Source organism: Garra rufa, chromosome 22 (assembly GCF_049309525.1).
Source record: "Garra rufa chromosome 22, GarRuf1.0, whole genome shotgun sequence".
NCBI classification, from domain to species: Eukaryota; Metazoa; Chordata; class Actinopteri; order Cypriniformes; family Cyprinidae; genus Garra; species Garra rufa.
In genome coordinates, this window is record NC_133382.1 from 28,924,749 (window position 1) to 28,942,262 (window position 17,514).

General features: G+C 35.9%; 2 protein-coding genes across 6 annotated transcripts; one reads left to right on the top strand and one right to left on the bottom strand.

Moving 5' to 3' along the window:
- Positions 1-1,037: 1,037 nt before the first annotated feature.
- Positions 1,038-4,898, top strand: LOC141297775 (serine/arginine-rich splicing factor 2-like). Of its 5 annotated transcripts, XR_012341455.1 has the most exons (4): positions 1,038-1,522; positions 2,572-2,897; positions 4,071-4,155; positions 4,593-4,898. XR_012341455.1 is itself a non-coding variant. In XM_073828228.1 (3 exons), exons 1-2 carry the CDS (start codon positions 1,167-1,169, stop codon positions 2,888-2,890), a joined length of 675 nt encoding a protein of 224 aa, XP_073684329.1. In that variant the 5' UTR covers positions 1,038-1,166; the 3' UTR covers positions 2,891-2,897; positions 3,410-4,898. The 5 variants fall into 5 exon arrangements, 3 of the variants coding, with proteins under 3 accessions (XP_073684329.1, XP_073684328.1, XP_073684327.1); XR_012341454.1 differs by having other exon boundaries at positions 2,572-4,155; XM_073828228.1 differs by having other exon boundaries at positions 3,410-4,898.
- Positions 4,899-5,097: 199 nt separating this feature from the next.
- On the bottom strand, positions 5,098-13,411 carry LOC141297774 (hyaluronan-binding protein 2-like). Its single transcript, XM_073828225.1, has 13 exons — positions 13,263-13,411; positions 13,146-13,179; positions 12,957-13,046; positions 12,758-12,868; positions 12,559-12,675; positions 12,277-12,393; positions 9,941-10,094; positions 9,768-9,862; positions 9,044-9,275; positions 8,796-8,938; positions 6,642-6,776; positions 6,401-6,546; positions 5,098-5,721 (listed from the first exon to the last, which is right to left on the bottom strand). Exons 1-13 carry the CDS (start codon positions 13,326-13,328, stop codon positions 5,542-5,544), a joined length of 1,620 nt encoding a protein of 539 aa, XP_073684326.1. The 5' UTR covers positions 13,329-13,411; the 3' UTR covers positions 5,098-5,541.
- Positions 13,412-17,514: the final 4,103 nt, after the last annotated feature.

Here is a 17,514-nt window from a genome sequence, read left to right on the forward strand (position 1 = left end):
GTACTATTGATCAAATAAATGCTAGTTTGGTGAGCAGAAGACTCTTCTTTAAAAAACATTAAAAAGATTTTTATAAAACGTTTGACTGGTATATTGAAACTTCAACAAACAATTTGTATATGTGCTGGTCAGACAAAGTCTGAATGCTGAAAACATATGCAAATCAGATTATTCAATAAACCCTGCAGTTTGTTTTATTGGGCTACTCTGATTAGATAAATTAATGCACTACACACCAACTGCATATGGCTACGTCAAATAAATGACCTTGTCTGTTACATTTTGTTCAAACTCTTGCTAAATTTGCAGGTCTTTGTTCTTCTTCTTCTTCTTTGTTGTTTAATGGCGGTCGGCAACCAACGTTAAGGCGCATTACCGCCACCTACTATACTGGAGTGTGGGCCTGAGTCAACTGCCTCCCAAATAACGCAAAACAAACAAAACAACAACAACAGCAAACATTTCTTTTTTTAAATTCTGTTAATTAGGCCAGTTCTTCTCAGATAATTTAATAAACTTTCATTGTTATAACCCCCAAGTATAATTTTATGCTATATTTCTAAAGGACCTTGCTTCATAATTTCTTTCTTTAATATTTCTCTTTCTGTGATGACAGTTTTTTTTCAATTTTTGACAGTAACATGTTCGACTGACTCCTCCTCTTGACAATGATCACATAAGCCAGTTGGATGTTTCCCTGTTAGACGTAATGTTTTATTTAAACTTGTGTGTCCCATTCTCAATCGCGTAATTATGCCTTCTGTTTTATTATTTCCTTTACCTATCCTCCTATTTCCTACTTTCTCCTGAATTCTATAGTAATGTCTACCCGTTACGTCCCTATCCCAATTATACTGCCCATGTTTTATTATATTCTTAACTATAACTTTTGCTTCTGATTTCAGGTCTTTGTTTCTAGTCAAGATGATATTTTGAGAACCTGTAGTGCCTGTAGTACGCCAGAAGCGGCAGTATTGTCCCTGCAAAGGAAATATAAAGCCAACCGCGACCAACCACGGACATCCGGTTACCGCCATTTTAGAGTGTTATCTGCTCTCGGCGTGTTTCTTTGGACTCTCCCGAATGCGTCGTTATTTTTCCTGAAAATAACGGTTCTAGCTCTAATATTTTTGGATAACATACTGCAGTGGGGTTAGTAGTTCAAGATGAGTTACGGCAGACCTCCGCCCGACGTCGAGGGCATGACATCTTTAAAAGTCGACAATCTGACGTACCGCACGTCTCCCGAAACGCTGCGGCGGGTTTTCGAAAAGTACGGCCGGGTCGGGGACGTCTACATCCCGAGAGACCGGTACACAAAAGAGAGCCGCGGGTTTGCATTCGTCCGTTTTCATGATAAGCGGGACGCGGAGGATGCAATGGACGCCATGGACGGTGCGCTGCTGGACGGGCGCGAACTGCGTGTGCAAATGGCGCGATACGGGCGCCCTCCAGATTCGCATTACGGCCGTCGCGGAGCCCCGCCAAGGAGGTACGGAGGACATGGACGGAGAAGCCGAAGGTAAATTCCCCTATAAGTAATCTATTATTGGAATATTTTCGTTTTAAACTACTGTGAGTTAACTTACCGTTCAAAGTTCACATCCGAGGCCCTTAAATTTGAGGCCTACAGGCCTCAAGCTATCAAAACAACACGTGCTAGAATCCTTGTTATGATTCTAAACGTGGTGTCTTATCACCGTAAGCAGTATAATTCATCTTTATACGTTTTAAAATGGCTTTAAATTTTTAATGTTTCAAATTATTCCGTCGTATATGTGGCGTAGCATCAAACAATTGTTTAACTTTGTGAACGCTCCGAAATGGCGATTCTTTTGAGTAGCTTCCTTTGAATCAATTGTAACCAGTTGAAAATCAAACTCGTTCCGAGAGGTTTTATTGTAACATTCGCTCTTTAATAATAGCATTTTCAAATAATTTCTAGAGAACATGTGATAACGTAAATTTAAGTTAGTTTTAGGTTCCTTGAACCTAATTGTTCGAAAGAACCGATTCTTGGAAGTGAATGAAACTTAACACCAATATGCTACGAGTTTGTGGTTTGCTATAACGTGTGGTAACTGTACTTGAAATAAAGGTTTTGTTTTGGACGGTAAGCTTCAGTAATTGTTTTGTAAGTAATCTACATGCAAATAGACAGGTCACATTTGTGATCCTGGACCACAACAACAGGATTATATATATTTTTCTGAATAACATTGAGAATTGCCATTAATGTTAACAATGCATATTACAAATAAAATTTAAGTTTTGATATTTACAGTAAGAAATGTACAAAATATCTTAATGAAACATGATCTTTACTTAATATCCTAATGTTTTTTGTCGTAAGAAAAATCTATAGTTTTGCACCATACAATGTATTGTTGGCTATTGCTACACATACCAGTGCTGCTTAAGTTGTGGTCCAGGGTCACATTTAAATTTGTACAAGCTACTCACTTTTTAATTTTAAATTGTTTTAATGGTGTTCTGTGATGCTGTAAACTGCTGCTTGTTTATCTCTGCAAACAATCCTTATACTAATTTGTTAACTTTATTTGTGTTTAGCCGTAGTCCTCGGCGCAGGAGGCACAGCAGGTCTAGGTCCAGGAGCAGGAGCAGGTCCCGTTCCCGTAGCAGATCCCGCTACACCCGCTCAAGATCCAGGTCCTACTCCCGTTCCCGGTCTAGGTCCCGTTCCCGCTCCAAAACTCGCACACCTCGCAGAAGCAAGTCCAAGTCGGCTTCCAGGTCCCGGTCAAGGTCTAAGTCCAAGTCTCGCTCCAGGAGCCGCACTCCGAGATCAAACAAAGGATCCAAATCACGATCCAGATCGAGAAGCAGACCCAAATCTCCAGAGGATGCCGGAGCCACCGCTGAATCGTGAAGCTTAGGTGAGCCTAATGTCTTGTATAAAAGTATATTCCTAATTTTCTTGCAACTTTTAGCTAATCCTGGTAGCCCTGAATGTTTTGATTTAAGGAGACCAGCCAATGACCCTATTCTAACTCAAAAGTGGGGTAAAGTGAAAGCATGCATAGCTCACTGATAGCTCACTTAAAATGGCTGCTTAAAATTACATTTTAATGCTTCGCCCTTCTACTTTTCTCTTTCACCAATTTCTTCAAGACATCTGCAGATGTTGTAGATTGGTAGATGCATCATCTCAAAGGAGGTGTCAGGTTTTACCCAAGTTTAGCTTGATGGAGCTGTTATTCACAGCTTTTGTCTGGTATCTCCGTTTCTGCATGATTTAAGGGTTTATTTTTATTTCACATCCTAATCCTCACAATGGATATTTGATTTGGAGCTGTCGTGGGTATGATACCGTAAGTATATTTGTTTTGAAACGTGTACCAGCCAAAATCCATTGATTTCATCTAAATGTGGAATTCTTTCCTCCAAGCTGCTGATTCCTGTTTGCAAAAGAGGAGTTTGGGGCAGTTTGAGAGCAGTTAGTGTGTGATCCGACCATTGGCTGCCTGCTGCTGATTGGCGGTTGCTATGGAGCAGGTCGGTCTCATTGAGTGTTGAGGTGGTGTTGAGGTACGTCTGCAGGACAATGGACTGAGACCTTTTCATCATCCTTGTCACAAACTCATGTCTATCGTGGCATAGGCAAAAGCGGGATGGAAATGGGGTGTGTTCTCAAAGCTAGTTTAAGCTGTCTGGCTGCTTGGTGCCTGATTTCATTCAGGCATATAATTTAGTAATAAGTTAGTTTGTTCTAACCACTTATAAATGGTTTGTACATCAGCTTGCCGACACTTAAAGTGGCTATGAGACGTTAATTTCACCCTCAGGTTTGTTGGCTCTCTTCCCAAGAGGTTTCTCTCAGAACAAACATCAGGTACACGAGGTTTCAGAACAAAAAATGAGGTCCATAGATTAATTGTAAATATGGCTAGCTTCTCGTTATGTGTGCGAAAGAGTGCCTGTTTGTTCTGAATAACTGAGGACCAGTTATTAGGCATTGCCTAATATGCAATGCCTCGTTTTAGGACGGTAATTGTAGAACCTTCTCTGCTTTGCTCTTTGAAACTAACTTGATTCTTCTTTTCTTCTAGATGTCAGCTGATTGAATCTTCGAGGATCGCATCGAACAGATGTCCGTCTGAGGATACACAAATTATCCATATATCAGACCGAAAGGTTATTGTGATTTGGTCTAAATCTTTTAAATGATTTCATTTCTTTTTCTGTTGCCCACAATTGTTTGTATCATACATTTGAATTCCTTGTGATATTAAATGATCTTTATACCTAAATTGGGCTGTTAGGTGAAATCACTTCATTTTTGGTAGTTCTTTTTGTTTTTTTGAAACTCCCAGACTCTAAAGTAAGTTCATTTTAATCAGTTTTTTGTTCTTAATAAACATTTATTAATGGACAATTCCTGATGTTGTGAATATTTCTTTGACCTAAAAGGACTGGGTAGAGACTGTAATTTGGCCACTAAGAAATCCTACTCTGTAAAGCCATGACATCATAGCGATTGCTAACCGAGCAGATGTTGTTATGGTTTAAATGGAAAAAATTTTCCACAACATGATTCTAATATTCTCTCTTGTGTATTTTCTATGCACTAGGCGCAGTTGCGTAGCAGTTGAGTTTTGCTGGTTAGCTGTTAAGGTGGCGTGTTGCGGTGCAGAGTGCTTGGCTGTTTCCAGTATTCTCCTGATTGCTCCTGTGTAACGCCTTGATTTTGTTTAAACTTTTGGCTGCAGCATTCATTCTTTTTGCAGAAAGATCCTGTGCAAGTCCTTTTGTGAATTCCCATTATAAGGCAGATATCTGAGCTTATTTCACATCTTCGGAAGAGTTCTGTAAGTTGTGACATGCTCACTTGGTCGTAATTTCCATGTGAATGATAATAAAGGTTTTTTCTTCTCTGAGCATGGCTGATTTGCTGTATACCTAATTTTTTTAGTACATTGTCAGTGTCTTTTATGTTTGGTGTAACAAGCAAATTAAACCTTCCTTAACTGGAAATAAATTGTGCGTTGATAAATTCTGGTACATGTGTGATCTCATTCATGGATTCACACTCTGGCTTTTGGTGAGACTTTATCACGTTTTCTTCCAAAGATAAATTTGTCATTTTTAATGTGTACAAACACATTTGCTTAACATATTGACTCAAATCTTAAAACATAAGTTAAAAATCAGTAATTAGCTAATATAGTCAGTATGAAGTTACATTCATCTTTTACATTCACAGTTATTCTGGATTTAGTCTGTCTTTGTTCTGTTTCTTCATGTCATTCCGGACAGACTGGATGCTGATGAGAACAGATCTCTTTGTGAAGTACTGGCTTTTGTCAAACTCCTTGTGCAAACAAACCTCTTTACATCTCATCATTATTACAATTAATGGCAAAATACATGTTTGGAAATATAGTCTGATATTAAAAAGATAGAAATAACTGACTTTTAAAACCATTCTTTAGCTCATGAAAATGCTAGTGTTGTAGTAATTTTGGCTACCACTGTATATGCATTGAATTTTGGTTTGCGCTGTCAGCAATTAGATACCTATCATTTAACTGAAACCTTATGAGTTGCATGCAGCTTTCCATTGATCCAGTCAATGAATTTGGTGACACGAGCATAGATACCGGGCCTGTTCTTCTTTCCACAGCAGTCACCCCAACTCACCACACCATAGATGTAATGAGTCTCATCCTTCTGACAAACCAGGGGTCCACCAGAGTCACCCTATAAAAATGAAAAAAAAAAATTTTGTTATATTGCAAAATTGAGTTGGCACAATCATTTTTCATTAGACCTTGTGTTTGATGCATTTTAAAGGGATAGTTCACCTGAAAATGAAAATTCTATCAGTTACTTATACTTACCCTCATGTTGTTCCAAACCTGGAAGACCTTTGTTTGTCTTTTGTACACAAATTAGGATAATTTTGTTTAAATCTGAGAGCTTTCTTTTCCTGCATAGACCGCAAGGGTCCTACCACATTCAAGATCCAGGAAGGTACCAAGAACATTGACAAATAGCACTACGGCGATGCAGAGGAGAAGAATTGTTGAATAAAGTTTTAGGTTTCTGTTTTTTTTTTTTTTTTTTTTTTGCGCACAAGTATTCTCGTAGATTTATAAAAAAATACAGTTGAACTGCTAATGTCAAATGGACCATTTTTGTTGATGTTTTTGGTACCTTTCTGGACCTTGAACGTGGTAGGACCCTTGCTGTCTTTGCAGGATCAGAAAGCTCTCGGATTTCATCAAAGTGGCCTTAATTTGTGTTCCAAAGACGAATTAAGGTCTTATGGGTTTGGAACGACATGAGGGTGAGTAATTAATGACAGAATTTTCATTTTTGGGTAAACTATCCCTTAAATAAAAATTTCATTCAAAACTAATTTGGGACTTGAACACACCTGACAAGAGTCAGTCTTTCCCTGCATATATCCAGCACACATCATGGAATCATCCATTCTGTTCCCGTAGACATTACGAGACATACAGCGCTTCTGAGAGATTAAGAGAACTTTAGCATCCAGCAGCTGAGGAGAGACAGCGTGCTCTGGAAGAGAGAGTAATTGTTGACAAATATTCCCAGAGGCAGGTGTTTGTAGTCAATATCTACAGTAAAACAAAAATTTAATCCAGAAACCTCACCTTTCTCAGTGGTTCCATAGCCTGATATGGTACACTGTGTTTCATCAGGGAATGAATCAGTAGGGAGACATGCTGCCCTAACGGACCTGGTCTCATTGGCACACCGTCCATTTACTGCCTTTAGTTTCAGCAGGGCTGGCATATATGAGAAACAAAAGCACTGTGATGTGGACATAACTGGTTTACAAAATATTTCAATATTACTGTAGGCTGTTCACAATGCGCTTTACCCCAGGTTGTCATCTTTTTAAACTGCGGGCAAAACTGTCCTGTGCGTAATTTTTTTTAAACAAAATGTCAAAACTTGATGCTGTGTTCATCCAATATTGACACCACAAACAATAGATTTAAATTGGGGTTTAAAAATGTATAGTCTATAAACTCAAAAATAGACAATTGTAGTCAGAAGTTTACATCTTGCATAATAAGCAGAATGCTTATTATTTTATCAAAATAAGAAGGATCATACAAAATGCTTATATCTAAATAAGATATTTCACATAAAAAACATTTACATATAGTCCACAAGAGAAAAGAAAAATGTAGAATTTATAAAAATTACCCTGATCAAAAGTTTACATGCTGATTCTTAATACTGTGTTGTTACCTGAATGATCCACAGCTGTGCTTTTTTTGTTGTTTAGTGAAAGCTGTTCATGAGTTGCTTGTTTCTCCTGAAAAGTTAAACTGCCTGCTGTTCTTCAGAAAATTCTTGAATCCTTGGTTTTTCAGTATTTTTGTGTATTTGAACTAGGGGTGGGCATAGATTAATTTTTTTAACCTAGATTAATCTATATTAATTCTTGGAATTAATCTAGATTAAAATGGCTAATTTGAATTCTGCTGAAGGCATTTTCAGAATATGTGTGCTACCCAAATAATGACTAAAAGTAAGTCTTCGAGAAGGGGCCAGGTGGCTCACTAGATCAGGCGCTCATCTCCTGTTTCCAAAATGCATCACAAACTGCTTGACAATTGCATTTACAACATAATTACCTATAAAAACTTGTGTAACCAAGTACTTCTGCGCAAAAGGCTGCACGACGTGCGCGTTGACGTTAAGTACACAGACGGGCACGGGCATGGATTTCTGCGTGCATAGTCTTCCATTAAACTGCGTTGCTTTTAGAAGAGTCAATTCAGTTGTTGCATATAGTTTAATGTCTTTATTTCGGGATTATCAAAGTATTAGTAAAATAAATTATAACTCAAACTTGAGATTTTACTGGGGCACAGCAGATTTTCACTGGGGCACGTGCCCCAGTAAAAAGGGTCTAGCAACGCACGCACCTGCCCTGAAGCGGCTTCAAAACTGCATCCATGTTTGCACGTCTCATTTGATGTGGGAATTTCACAGAAGTTGAAGACTCGTTCTCGCCTCCTACAGTGCATTTTGACTAGGTATACGTCATCCGCGCTAAAATATCAAGGTGAAAGTCATCATATCTTGCGTAGTTTAGACCCAGCTCCCAACCCAACTTTGAGAATAGATTAACGGCGATATTTTTTTTATCGCCCGATAAGAGTCTCACGTTAACGCAGCACGTTAACGGCCCACCACTAATTTGAACCCTTTCCAACAATGACTGTATGATTTTGAGATCCATCTTTTCAGACTGAGGGACTCATATGCAATTAATACAGAAGGTTCAAATGCTTACATATGCTTCAGAAGAAACAAATGGTGCATTAAGAGCCGGGGGGTGAAAACTTTTGAATTTGAACATCAGGCTAAATTTAACTTATCGCCTGTAGCTTCTGAAGGGCAGTATTAAATGAAAAAATATGATATTTAGAAAAAAATAAGAAAAATCTTTATTCCGTTTAAAAGTTTTCACCCCCTGGCTCTTAATGCATCGTTTTTCCTTGTGAAAAAAAAAAAAAAAACAGCTGTGGATCACAGTATTAAGAATTTTGAACAGGGTCATTTTTATAAATTAAACTATTATTTCATCTTGTGGACTATATGTAAATGTCTTCCATGTGAAATATCTTATTCAGGCCAGTACTTAATAAAATTGTACTTAAAAAATAACATGCATCTTGTATGATCCCTCTTATTTTGGTGAAATAAGTAACATTTTGCAGATTTTGCAAGGTGTATGTAAACTTTTGATTTCGACTGTAGACAGACTTAAAGAATGAATCACTCACCTATATCATTATACAGGGCTTCAGAAGTTTCAGTATAGTTCTCATGAACAATGATTGTTTCCACCTCAATAAATTGTTTTGCAGGATCATCTTTCTCCAGGTTTACACCACCCATCTCTACCCTCACCTCCTCATTCTCATCACTACCATGATCATACAATAAAGACATCATAAAATCAAAGTGAGTTTTGAGGTTGAATGTTACATAGATCTAATGCAACACCCCCACCCCCAAAAACCTAACTTACATGCAATGGGCGGCAGTTAGGACCCAGCAGGAGTCAATAAGGGTTCCTCCACAGCTGTGGCTGAAGGATGCATTGGAGCCCTTGGGACGGACCTGAAATGAAACCTGCCAGGGATGGGCTTCAGGCCGAGACTTCCTCCCACCAAATATCCTTGGAGCTATCATACTAGCCTGAGTCTTTCCACAGTCAGAAAACTCCAGTTTTACAGGGGCTGTGGAGGGTTTTACTGGTTCTGTGAAAGTTTGTTAAATATAATATATAAGTATAGTGGTACAGAAGTGCAGAACATATGTGACACTGGACCACAAAACCAAGTCTTAAGTAGCATGGGTATATTTGTAGCAATAGCCAAAAATACATTGTATTAAGTATTACAATGTATTAAGGTATTTTGTAAATTTTCTACTGTAAATATATCAAAACTTAAATTTTGATTAGTAGCTAATAACTTCAGTTAGACAACTTTAAAGGCTATTTTCTCAATATTTAGATTTTTTTGCACCGTCAGATTCCAGATTTTCAAATAGTTGTCTTGACCAAATATGTTTTTTTCCTAACAAACCATACATCAATGAAAAGCTTATTATTATTATTCAGGGTTTCATGTGATGTATAAATCTCAATTAAAAAAAAAATTCCCTTATGACTGGTTTTGTGGTCCAGGGTCACATGTTTTTGTGTTTGTATTTATATAAGAGAGAGACAGTAAAAGGAAAATTTGTGCCTGGTTCAGAGCATGGCTTGACGTTACAGTAGTCCCACCGGAGACTGCCCTTGTCTTTAACAAAGCACCAGGGTTCCCGGTCTCCATCTGGATTTCTTAAATGACAAAAATAATTCTTAAGACAACATGTTATACATAATTCATTGTGAGATTTATTCAACCCAAATTCTTACCTGCAGTAATTGTGGGCTCCGATGCTCTCATTACCTTCAAACTCCTTGAAGGGAATACGATAGTAGTTCCATGGTAAACATTCAATTTCTTCCACTGTCTCACTAACAAAACCTCTGTATGATTCTCCATTCCCCTCATAGCAATCACTTGGACCTGAAAACAAAATGACATAATGTCCTAACAACCAGTAGCTTTGCAAAATGGTTCATGTGGACTCCAAAGCTCATTATTGTTGTCTTTTCTGAGGTAAATCACATTACATCTATTCACAAGCAGTTTTACTAATGGTATCCACCTTATTTTTCAAAGCCGTTTTCTGTGAATGTGCAAGACTTCTGATTCATTAGCTGTGCCCACTCTTACAGGAAAAATAAGGTGGATTGCTTGCAAATAATATTGAACATTGTCAAGTGTATTTATTACTTGTAGCACACCAGCCACACAATAATTTGGAGAGGGAAAAAAACTCTTTCAAAAATTCTATAGTTAACATTAATTGGAAGTTTGACGAGTCAAGTGTAGAAGAATAAAAACTACAGTATGCATAAATGGCATTCAAAAGCAACAGAACAAATGTGGCAAAAGATGTAGTAAATATGTTTATCGGAAAACAATAAAAACATTTTTAATGTGATTTTCACAAAAAGGGAATTTATTACTTTTGATAAAAACAAACCCCTGAGAACCCAGCATATATATGGTATTTATGGCCTGATATGTCAGTAGTGACGGTGAGTCCTTTAAATTTGAAACATTACGTATTTATTAAAAAAACAAATCGGCCAAACGAGATGACTTAATATGACGTCATAAAGAGCCTTCAAAGCGATTTGGAAAAAAGCGTTCTAAAAGAATATTGGTAAATTCAGATTTGAAGTTTGGCGGTTAATGTACCTGTTCTCCTTGCAGTTTTACTAGCACGTTTCACTGTGGTACTTTACTCAGTGACCAATACAAAATTGTACCCAGCTTCAAGTAAAGTCGGTATAAATATAGCAAGCCTCTAACCACCTAAGTCAATTATTTAATTTATTTATTTATTTAGGTCATGTACCAAAGAAATATGTTTTTTAACTTTTATGACTGTTATAACGCCGGCTGTGGTCTGATCTCCCTAAAACTTTGCATGCTTGTTTAGAATCAACTGTTGCATGTGCTCACCAGATTTCGTGAAGTTTTGAATTTCTGTTTAGGCTTAATAGGATTTTAGGTATATTTGGACAGGCCCATTTTCTAAACAACCCCATTATTATTGAACTAGTAGAGAGCCCAGACAATTGCACTGCAGTGAATTTTTCCAAAGCGAAAAACCTAGGCCAGGTTTTATAAAATTTCTCAATCATTTAACAAATGGTTTGATTGACAGCAGTGGTTCTAGAGGTGAAGTTGTTAGGAATTATACAAATACTGTGCACGTGTGGAAAAAATGTGCAATATACAATCATTTACGCTTTTGAAAAATGTGATATTGCCCCAGTGGGCAATTTCTTTCAGATTTCTAGCCTAGCGAGTTTCGTTCTGATTTCGTTTTTTGAGATACTTTGGACCAAGACCGTCCAAACTAATTTTCATGTGGATATGACAAACAGGTGCATGGATATGGCCATTTTAGTTATGGCTAGGTGCGTAGCTATGGCCACCAACATTTTTTTACGTAACCTCAGATTCAGCTTGTACACGTTGCGAGATTGACAAAGATATCTCATTCCATTCAAAAGTTATAGCCGTTTTAGTAAAAGAGAGCCTGGCCCTTTTGAATGTTTTGGCATCCCTTTGTGATAATTTTTTGATAATTATGGATGTTTACTCTCCGGAGAATTTTCCTGCACTGTTTTTGTTCCGATTGGGCGAAAAACCTAGAACTAGGTTACAAATGTAGGTCTTTCCAAAAATGCTAAATACCCCAAAAATTCGCCAAGGTGACACATAAATGAAATAAGACACTTGAGCCTGCGATGAACGGTTTAGTAGTTATGAGAATTTTGTACTTTTGATCGCCGTAGTGCCTCCGTCAGGCCGACTGGAGCGAGCCTTCTTGACGCTGTAGACACTGTGAGTACTAACCTCCCTCCAAGTTTCAAGCCTCTACGACTTACGGTTTGGTCTGCCCAATCAGTTTTATGTGGAGATTAAAAATCTGAACAAATACATAAAACAAATGTCTTATGTAATCGATCAATCAGTGTGAAAATCGCCAAGAAATGATCAAGAAAACAGCTTGTAAATAGCATAACAGTCGTAACATTACCTCAGAAACGCCAACAATATAACTTATCAATAAGTATAACATTATAGCAAAATAAAATAAATAGACTTAGCAACACAAGTGCATTACCAACTTGGCAGAACCTCCCACTGTAATTTCCAGGACATTCGCATGTGAAACTGGCTCTGGTCCGCCCTTTAACACACTTTCCTCCATTCAGGCATGGGCTCGGGTCACAAGCAGAGGCTGATATTACAAACATAGGTATAAACTTAACATTAGCAATAAAATAAGTAGCAATTCACTACAATCTGACATAATGAAAAGGGTTTAGTCATCTTTACTACTAAAAAAAGAATCACTTTAACAGTCATTTGCTTTATTTCAGAAGCTGGAGACAGAGACGCTCACCTTTCTTGCACGTAGGGGCCTTATAGGGCGGGTGGCATTTGCATTCATAAAACGGGGCTTCCAGAATTCTGACACAATCACCACGACCACAGTTTACTCTCTTACACACGTTCCTCTCTGCAAGATCCCAACATGACAACTCAAGAATGATACACACTTTTACTGATTTATAATTAGATACAGTGTATTAAGATCTCACCATCCTGACACTTTTTGCCAATGTAAGGCTCTTTACAGGTACATTTAAAGCTGTCGCTTTTTAGGACTTCACATACACCGTTATTCTGGCATGGATTTGGATCACACACGCCTACAGAAGCATTGAACATGATCAGCATACATATGTTTGCGAGCACCAAACTGGACATCTATAATACATACAGTAAGTTTGTTCTTGCCTGGTTCATCAAAGTAGGAATAAAGCCAATCAATGGTTTCATTCATTTCAGCTGAGGATATTTCCTCTGTTGGCGAATAGTCGTATGTTTCTGCCAAGAGAGCGACAGAGTAATAACAATGACGTGTGTACGCTAAACAACCTTGCAAACACATAAACAGATGCAAGCTAATATTTTAAGACTTCTCACCATCAAATAAAGTCAAAACATCGTCAGGCAGACCCTGAAACAGATGACAAAATTTCATTCAAGATTAATTTCATTTGAGTTTAAGCTATTTCAAAGCAATTTTACATAGTTACATACCGGTGCTCCTTGGACTGGAAAAGTGAAACCAGAAAGGCCCATCAGAAGCAGAATCACTGGAAACATGATTTCAGCAGTAAAAGATGCATAATCAAACACCACAAAAGTCCCTTGTCTATATTGTGGGCAGTAAATATGTTGACCTGTATGTGGATAACCCCTTGTTCCTTTTTCTCTGCTTACTGTCTAGCAATCATTACCTAACAACATTGATTTTGTGTTCTGGCCAGTGAGCACTACAGATATGCATTAAAACAATATTCTGGTTCCATTTAATTATAATGTGAACTGATGCTAATGTGTGTGTGTGTGTGTGTGTGTGTGTGTGTGTGTGTGTGTGTGTGTGTATTCCCAAGCTTGTGATTCAATTTGATATTATTTGGGATATCAGGTACAGCCAAATTTTAAAGGAAAAAAACCTCTCTCCTAATAGTGTCAAATATACATTAGTGTCAGTTGGTACTATAGACTAGACTAGAGGGTTTGCACGTACACCATGGTTTGGTCATTTAACCAGATGTGCAACTATATTGATGATCTGCAGATGCAAACAACAGCATGGACTGCTAATTTATGCTGTCTAACCCACGGAAAACACGCATGGAAGCTGCTAAATAATATAGAAAAGGACTTAAAGTTAATAGGTGTTAAAGATACAGTAATACAGATACAGTAATAAGATATTAGCCTAATATTTCACCTACCTGACTGGAAATTATAAAAACAAACACTAATGTTGTCAAGATTCTTGCTTACTAGTTTTAAGATACTCGTTTTTCGAAATATAAACATTTAAATGGTGACTGTCATCCATCGAAACATAATTGATTGATTTACTCACATAAATGAAACATTATAAATGAAACATATAAACAATAAATTATGATGAATGTGTTATATAGTGCGTATATTTAGCAAATGCTTTTCTCTATAGTTCATTTTTCTAGCTGACTATCGAGCGAATGATTGTTTTTCTGAGGTAATAATGTGACGTTACGTGACCTGTTTATGATGTCTTTCCTCGGTTGAAACACTGATTAAGCGATGAGATACGATACGTATTTCTGTAAGTTGTACTCTTTCCTTTAACATATCTTAGGATGTTTATTTATTCCTATTTATCTCGTACTTAATCTGGTATTAAAGCAGAGGAGACGATCAGTTCACTTCCGCTTCTATTGAACTGAGGCGCTACTGTCGAAACAGCGCCAAAACGGCATATTGTTTGAATATTGTAATACAATTGCCAGTATTTGAAATCTAAGACGTTGTTTTATATCAAAACTAACAAAACACAAAGCTTATTGCGATTTATTGGATGGCAGCTGCGCTACAATGTTCTTTTCATCAACTAAAAACAGGCTTTTTAACTCATATAAACACTGTTCAAAGCTCAAAGTTCATTTTATATGAAAATTTCTGTGGGAAAATATAAAAAGCATATAAAATACACTATAAAAAGACATTCACTAAACTCAAAATGTCTCAATAGTCAATAAATTTGTCAGTGCAGAAGAGTTTCATCTTTCATACATTTTCTTTTAAACAATTTAAATCCATTAATGTTCAATTAGATTTTGTACTTTTGTAAGAGTGTAACTGTATTAATTTAAAGCTTCTTAAGCAAAACAAATGTGTTAAAATCAGTATCGCCAAATGTCTGTAAGAAATAACAGTAAAACAAGTGTTTTTCAACTGATTTCTTTTTTATTTAAAAGAGGAGAAATGGATCAGTTGTCATTGGAGTGCAGACGTTCATTCTATATACAGCATGAGAGATAAATATTCAGAGTTCATCTGTTGGTGCATCACATCAAATGAGCTCACAGGTGTCTTGAGCTCACTCAAAACTGCCTTAAAACGTCAATATTAACTTGTAAATGCATTCAAGTGCAAGTGGCAAACTTAATGCTATCAAAAAGTAAAAAGGTAAAAAAACACTGTACCTAAAAAAAAGTGTCTCTTGCATTTCATTCATATTTTCAGGAATATGATATGGTCACCAGTGGTAATATTACGTTATGTTATCATCTGGGAGCCACGATGGGGAATAAATCCAAACACTTCATATTAATCGTTTTGTTCGCATTCACTGAAACCCAAAAAATCTTTTCTTTTTTTCTCTCTCTCTAGGTGTACTATGATTGTCAGATGAAGGGAGGCACATCTCAAAACACTCCACACACTCTCTCTGGCACACAAACAAACACTCATTCACTCTTGCACACTTATATATGGGCATCACTGGAATATCAATCCCATCAGTCTACATCCAGTGTGAATCGCACATGCCCCATACAAGTCCTCCACTCCACTCCTACACATCAAAAGAGATGCTCTCTACAGAGCAATTAAGCGCTAACACTATAAATGTGTTTCCAAGAACAGCAGAACATGTCAGATCATTAAATCCAACACCAAACTGCCTCTCAGTTCAAACTATTTCTTTTTTTCACTCCCTTTATTTTGTATTCCACATGCACCATCTTCTATGCCCACTAGAAGTCGTCAGGAGTTACATTCATTGACTGAAGTCAACATGGAGGGTATTATTATTATTTTTTTCCATCAGTAGCAAAGACCAGTTCACCACATCAGTGCATCTCCTTTATAGTTAAGGCACAATAATGTCCTTTTGTAGTTTTCTCCCCATAGTGAGTTGGCCTGTAGTGGTGTGGTGTCGTTAGGGATTGTTCTTGTACAAATGCGCAGCTCATGTGTACTCAGATTTGCGGATGTAGTTGGATGGGACGTAACCCCTTCGGCCTCCTGCCTCTCCCAGCCACCATTCTTGGTTGCCATTCATGTCCTGGAACTCAAGGATTCGGACCCGCTGATTGGCCGATATGCTGAGCTCATTTGCACACCGTGCACTGAAGGAGTAAATAGCGTAATATATCTGAAAGAAAATATGAAGTAGAAAAATTATTAAAATCAGTAAAAAAAAAAAGTAAGTCCTGTTTAGTTATTTAATTATACAAGGCCCTCTTAACAATGTTATAATCTCATTTGTTATACTGTGAAATATGTCACGTTTTGGAAGTAAAATGGGTTGGGAATTTTACTAACTTTTTTTAGTACCTAAACCTATTTTATTTCAATTAGTTGCCAAGGCAATATATTTCATTTTTTTTTAAGCTTTCATCTAATATTTATATTTTATTTTATCTTTATTTCAATTAATTGTCATTTTTATTCTTTTTAAAATAATTGATTTAGCTTTATTTATTTTAAAAATGTATTTAAAATTTCTGTTTGTTTTTTTAAGCTTATGTTCTTCATCTAATATTTATTTATTTATTGTTTTAGCTTTATTTCAATTAATTTTCATTTTATTAGCTTTTAACATTTTATTTAAATAAGTTTATATTATATAATAAATTATTTTTTATTTCAGTTTTAGTAATTTTAGTACTTTAGCTTAAACTTATTTAAATTCAATTAGTTGGCAAGGAAATATTTCTAATTTTCATTTACATTTTTTAAGCTCTTGTATTTCATCTAATATTTTAACTTCATTTCAGTTACTATTTTTATTCGTTTTTAAAATATCTTTATATCTTCATCTTTTTTTATAATTTAGTTTTTATTTCAGTTTTATAAATTTTAGTCTTTCAGCTTAAACTTATTTTATTGGCAAGGAAATATTTCAAAAATTTTTAAATGTTTTTTAGGTTTATGTTTTTCATCTAATATTTTTTTCATTTATTTTTTATTAATTGCCATTTTTATTAGTTTTTAAAGCATTTCATTTATCTTTATTTTTTATCATTTATTTTTTATTTCAGTTTATTAGTTTTAGTACTTTAGCTTAAATTTATTTTATTTCAATTAGTTTGCAAGGAAATATTTCTAATTTTCAAGTTTTTTAAGCTTATGTTTTTCATCCAATATTGATTTATTTTTAGCTTTATTTCAATTATTTGTCTTTTTTATTCGTTTTTTAAATGTTTCATTTAGCTTTATTTTTTATAATTTATTTTTTAAATTCTGTTTTAGTCATTTCAGTGCTTCAGCATAAATGTATTTTATTTTAATTAGTTGGCAAGGAAATATTTCTAATTTTCATTTGTTTTAAGCTTGTTTTTCCATTTAATATTTTTTTCAGCTTTATTTCAATTAATTGTCATTTTATTAGCTTCTAAAATATTTCATTTAGCTTTATTTATTATAATTAATTTTTTATTTTATTTTAGTTGTAATAATTGTATTACTTCAGCTTAAAGTTATTTTATTTCACTTTGTTGCCAAG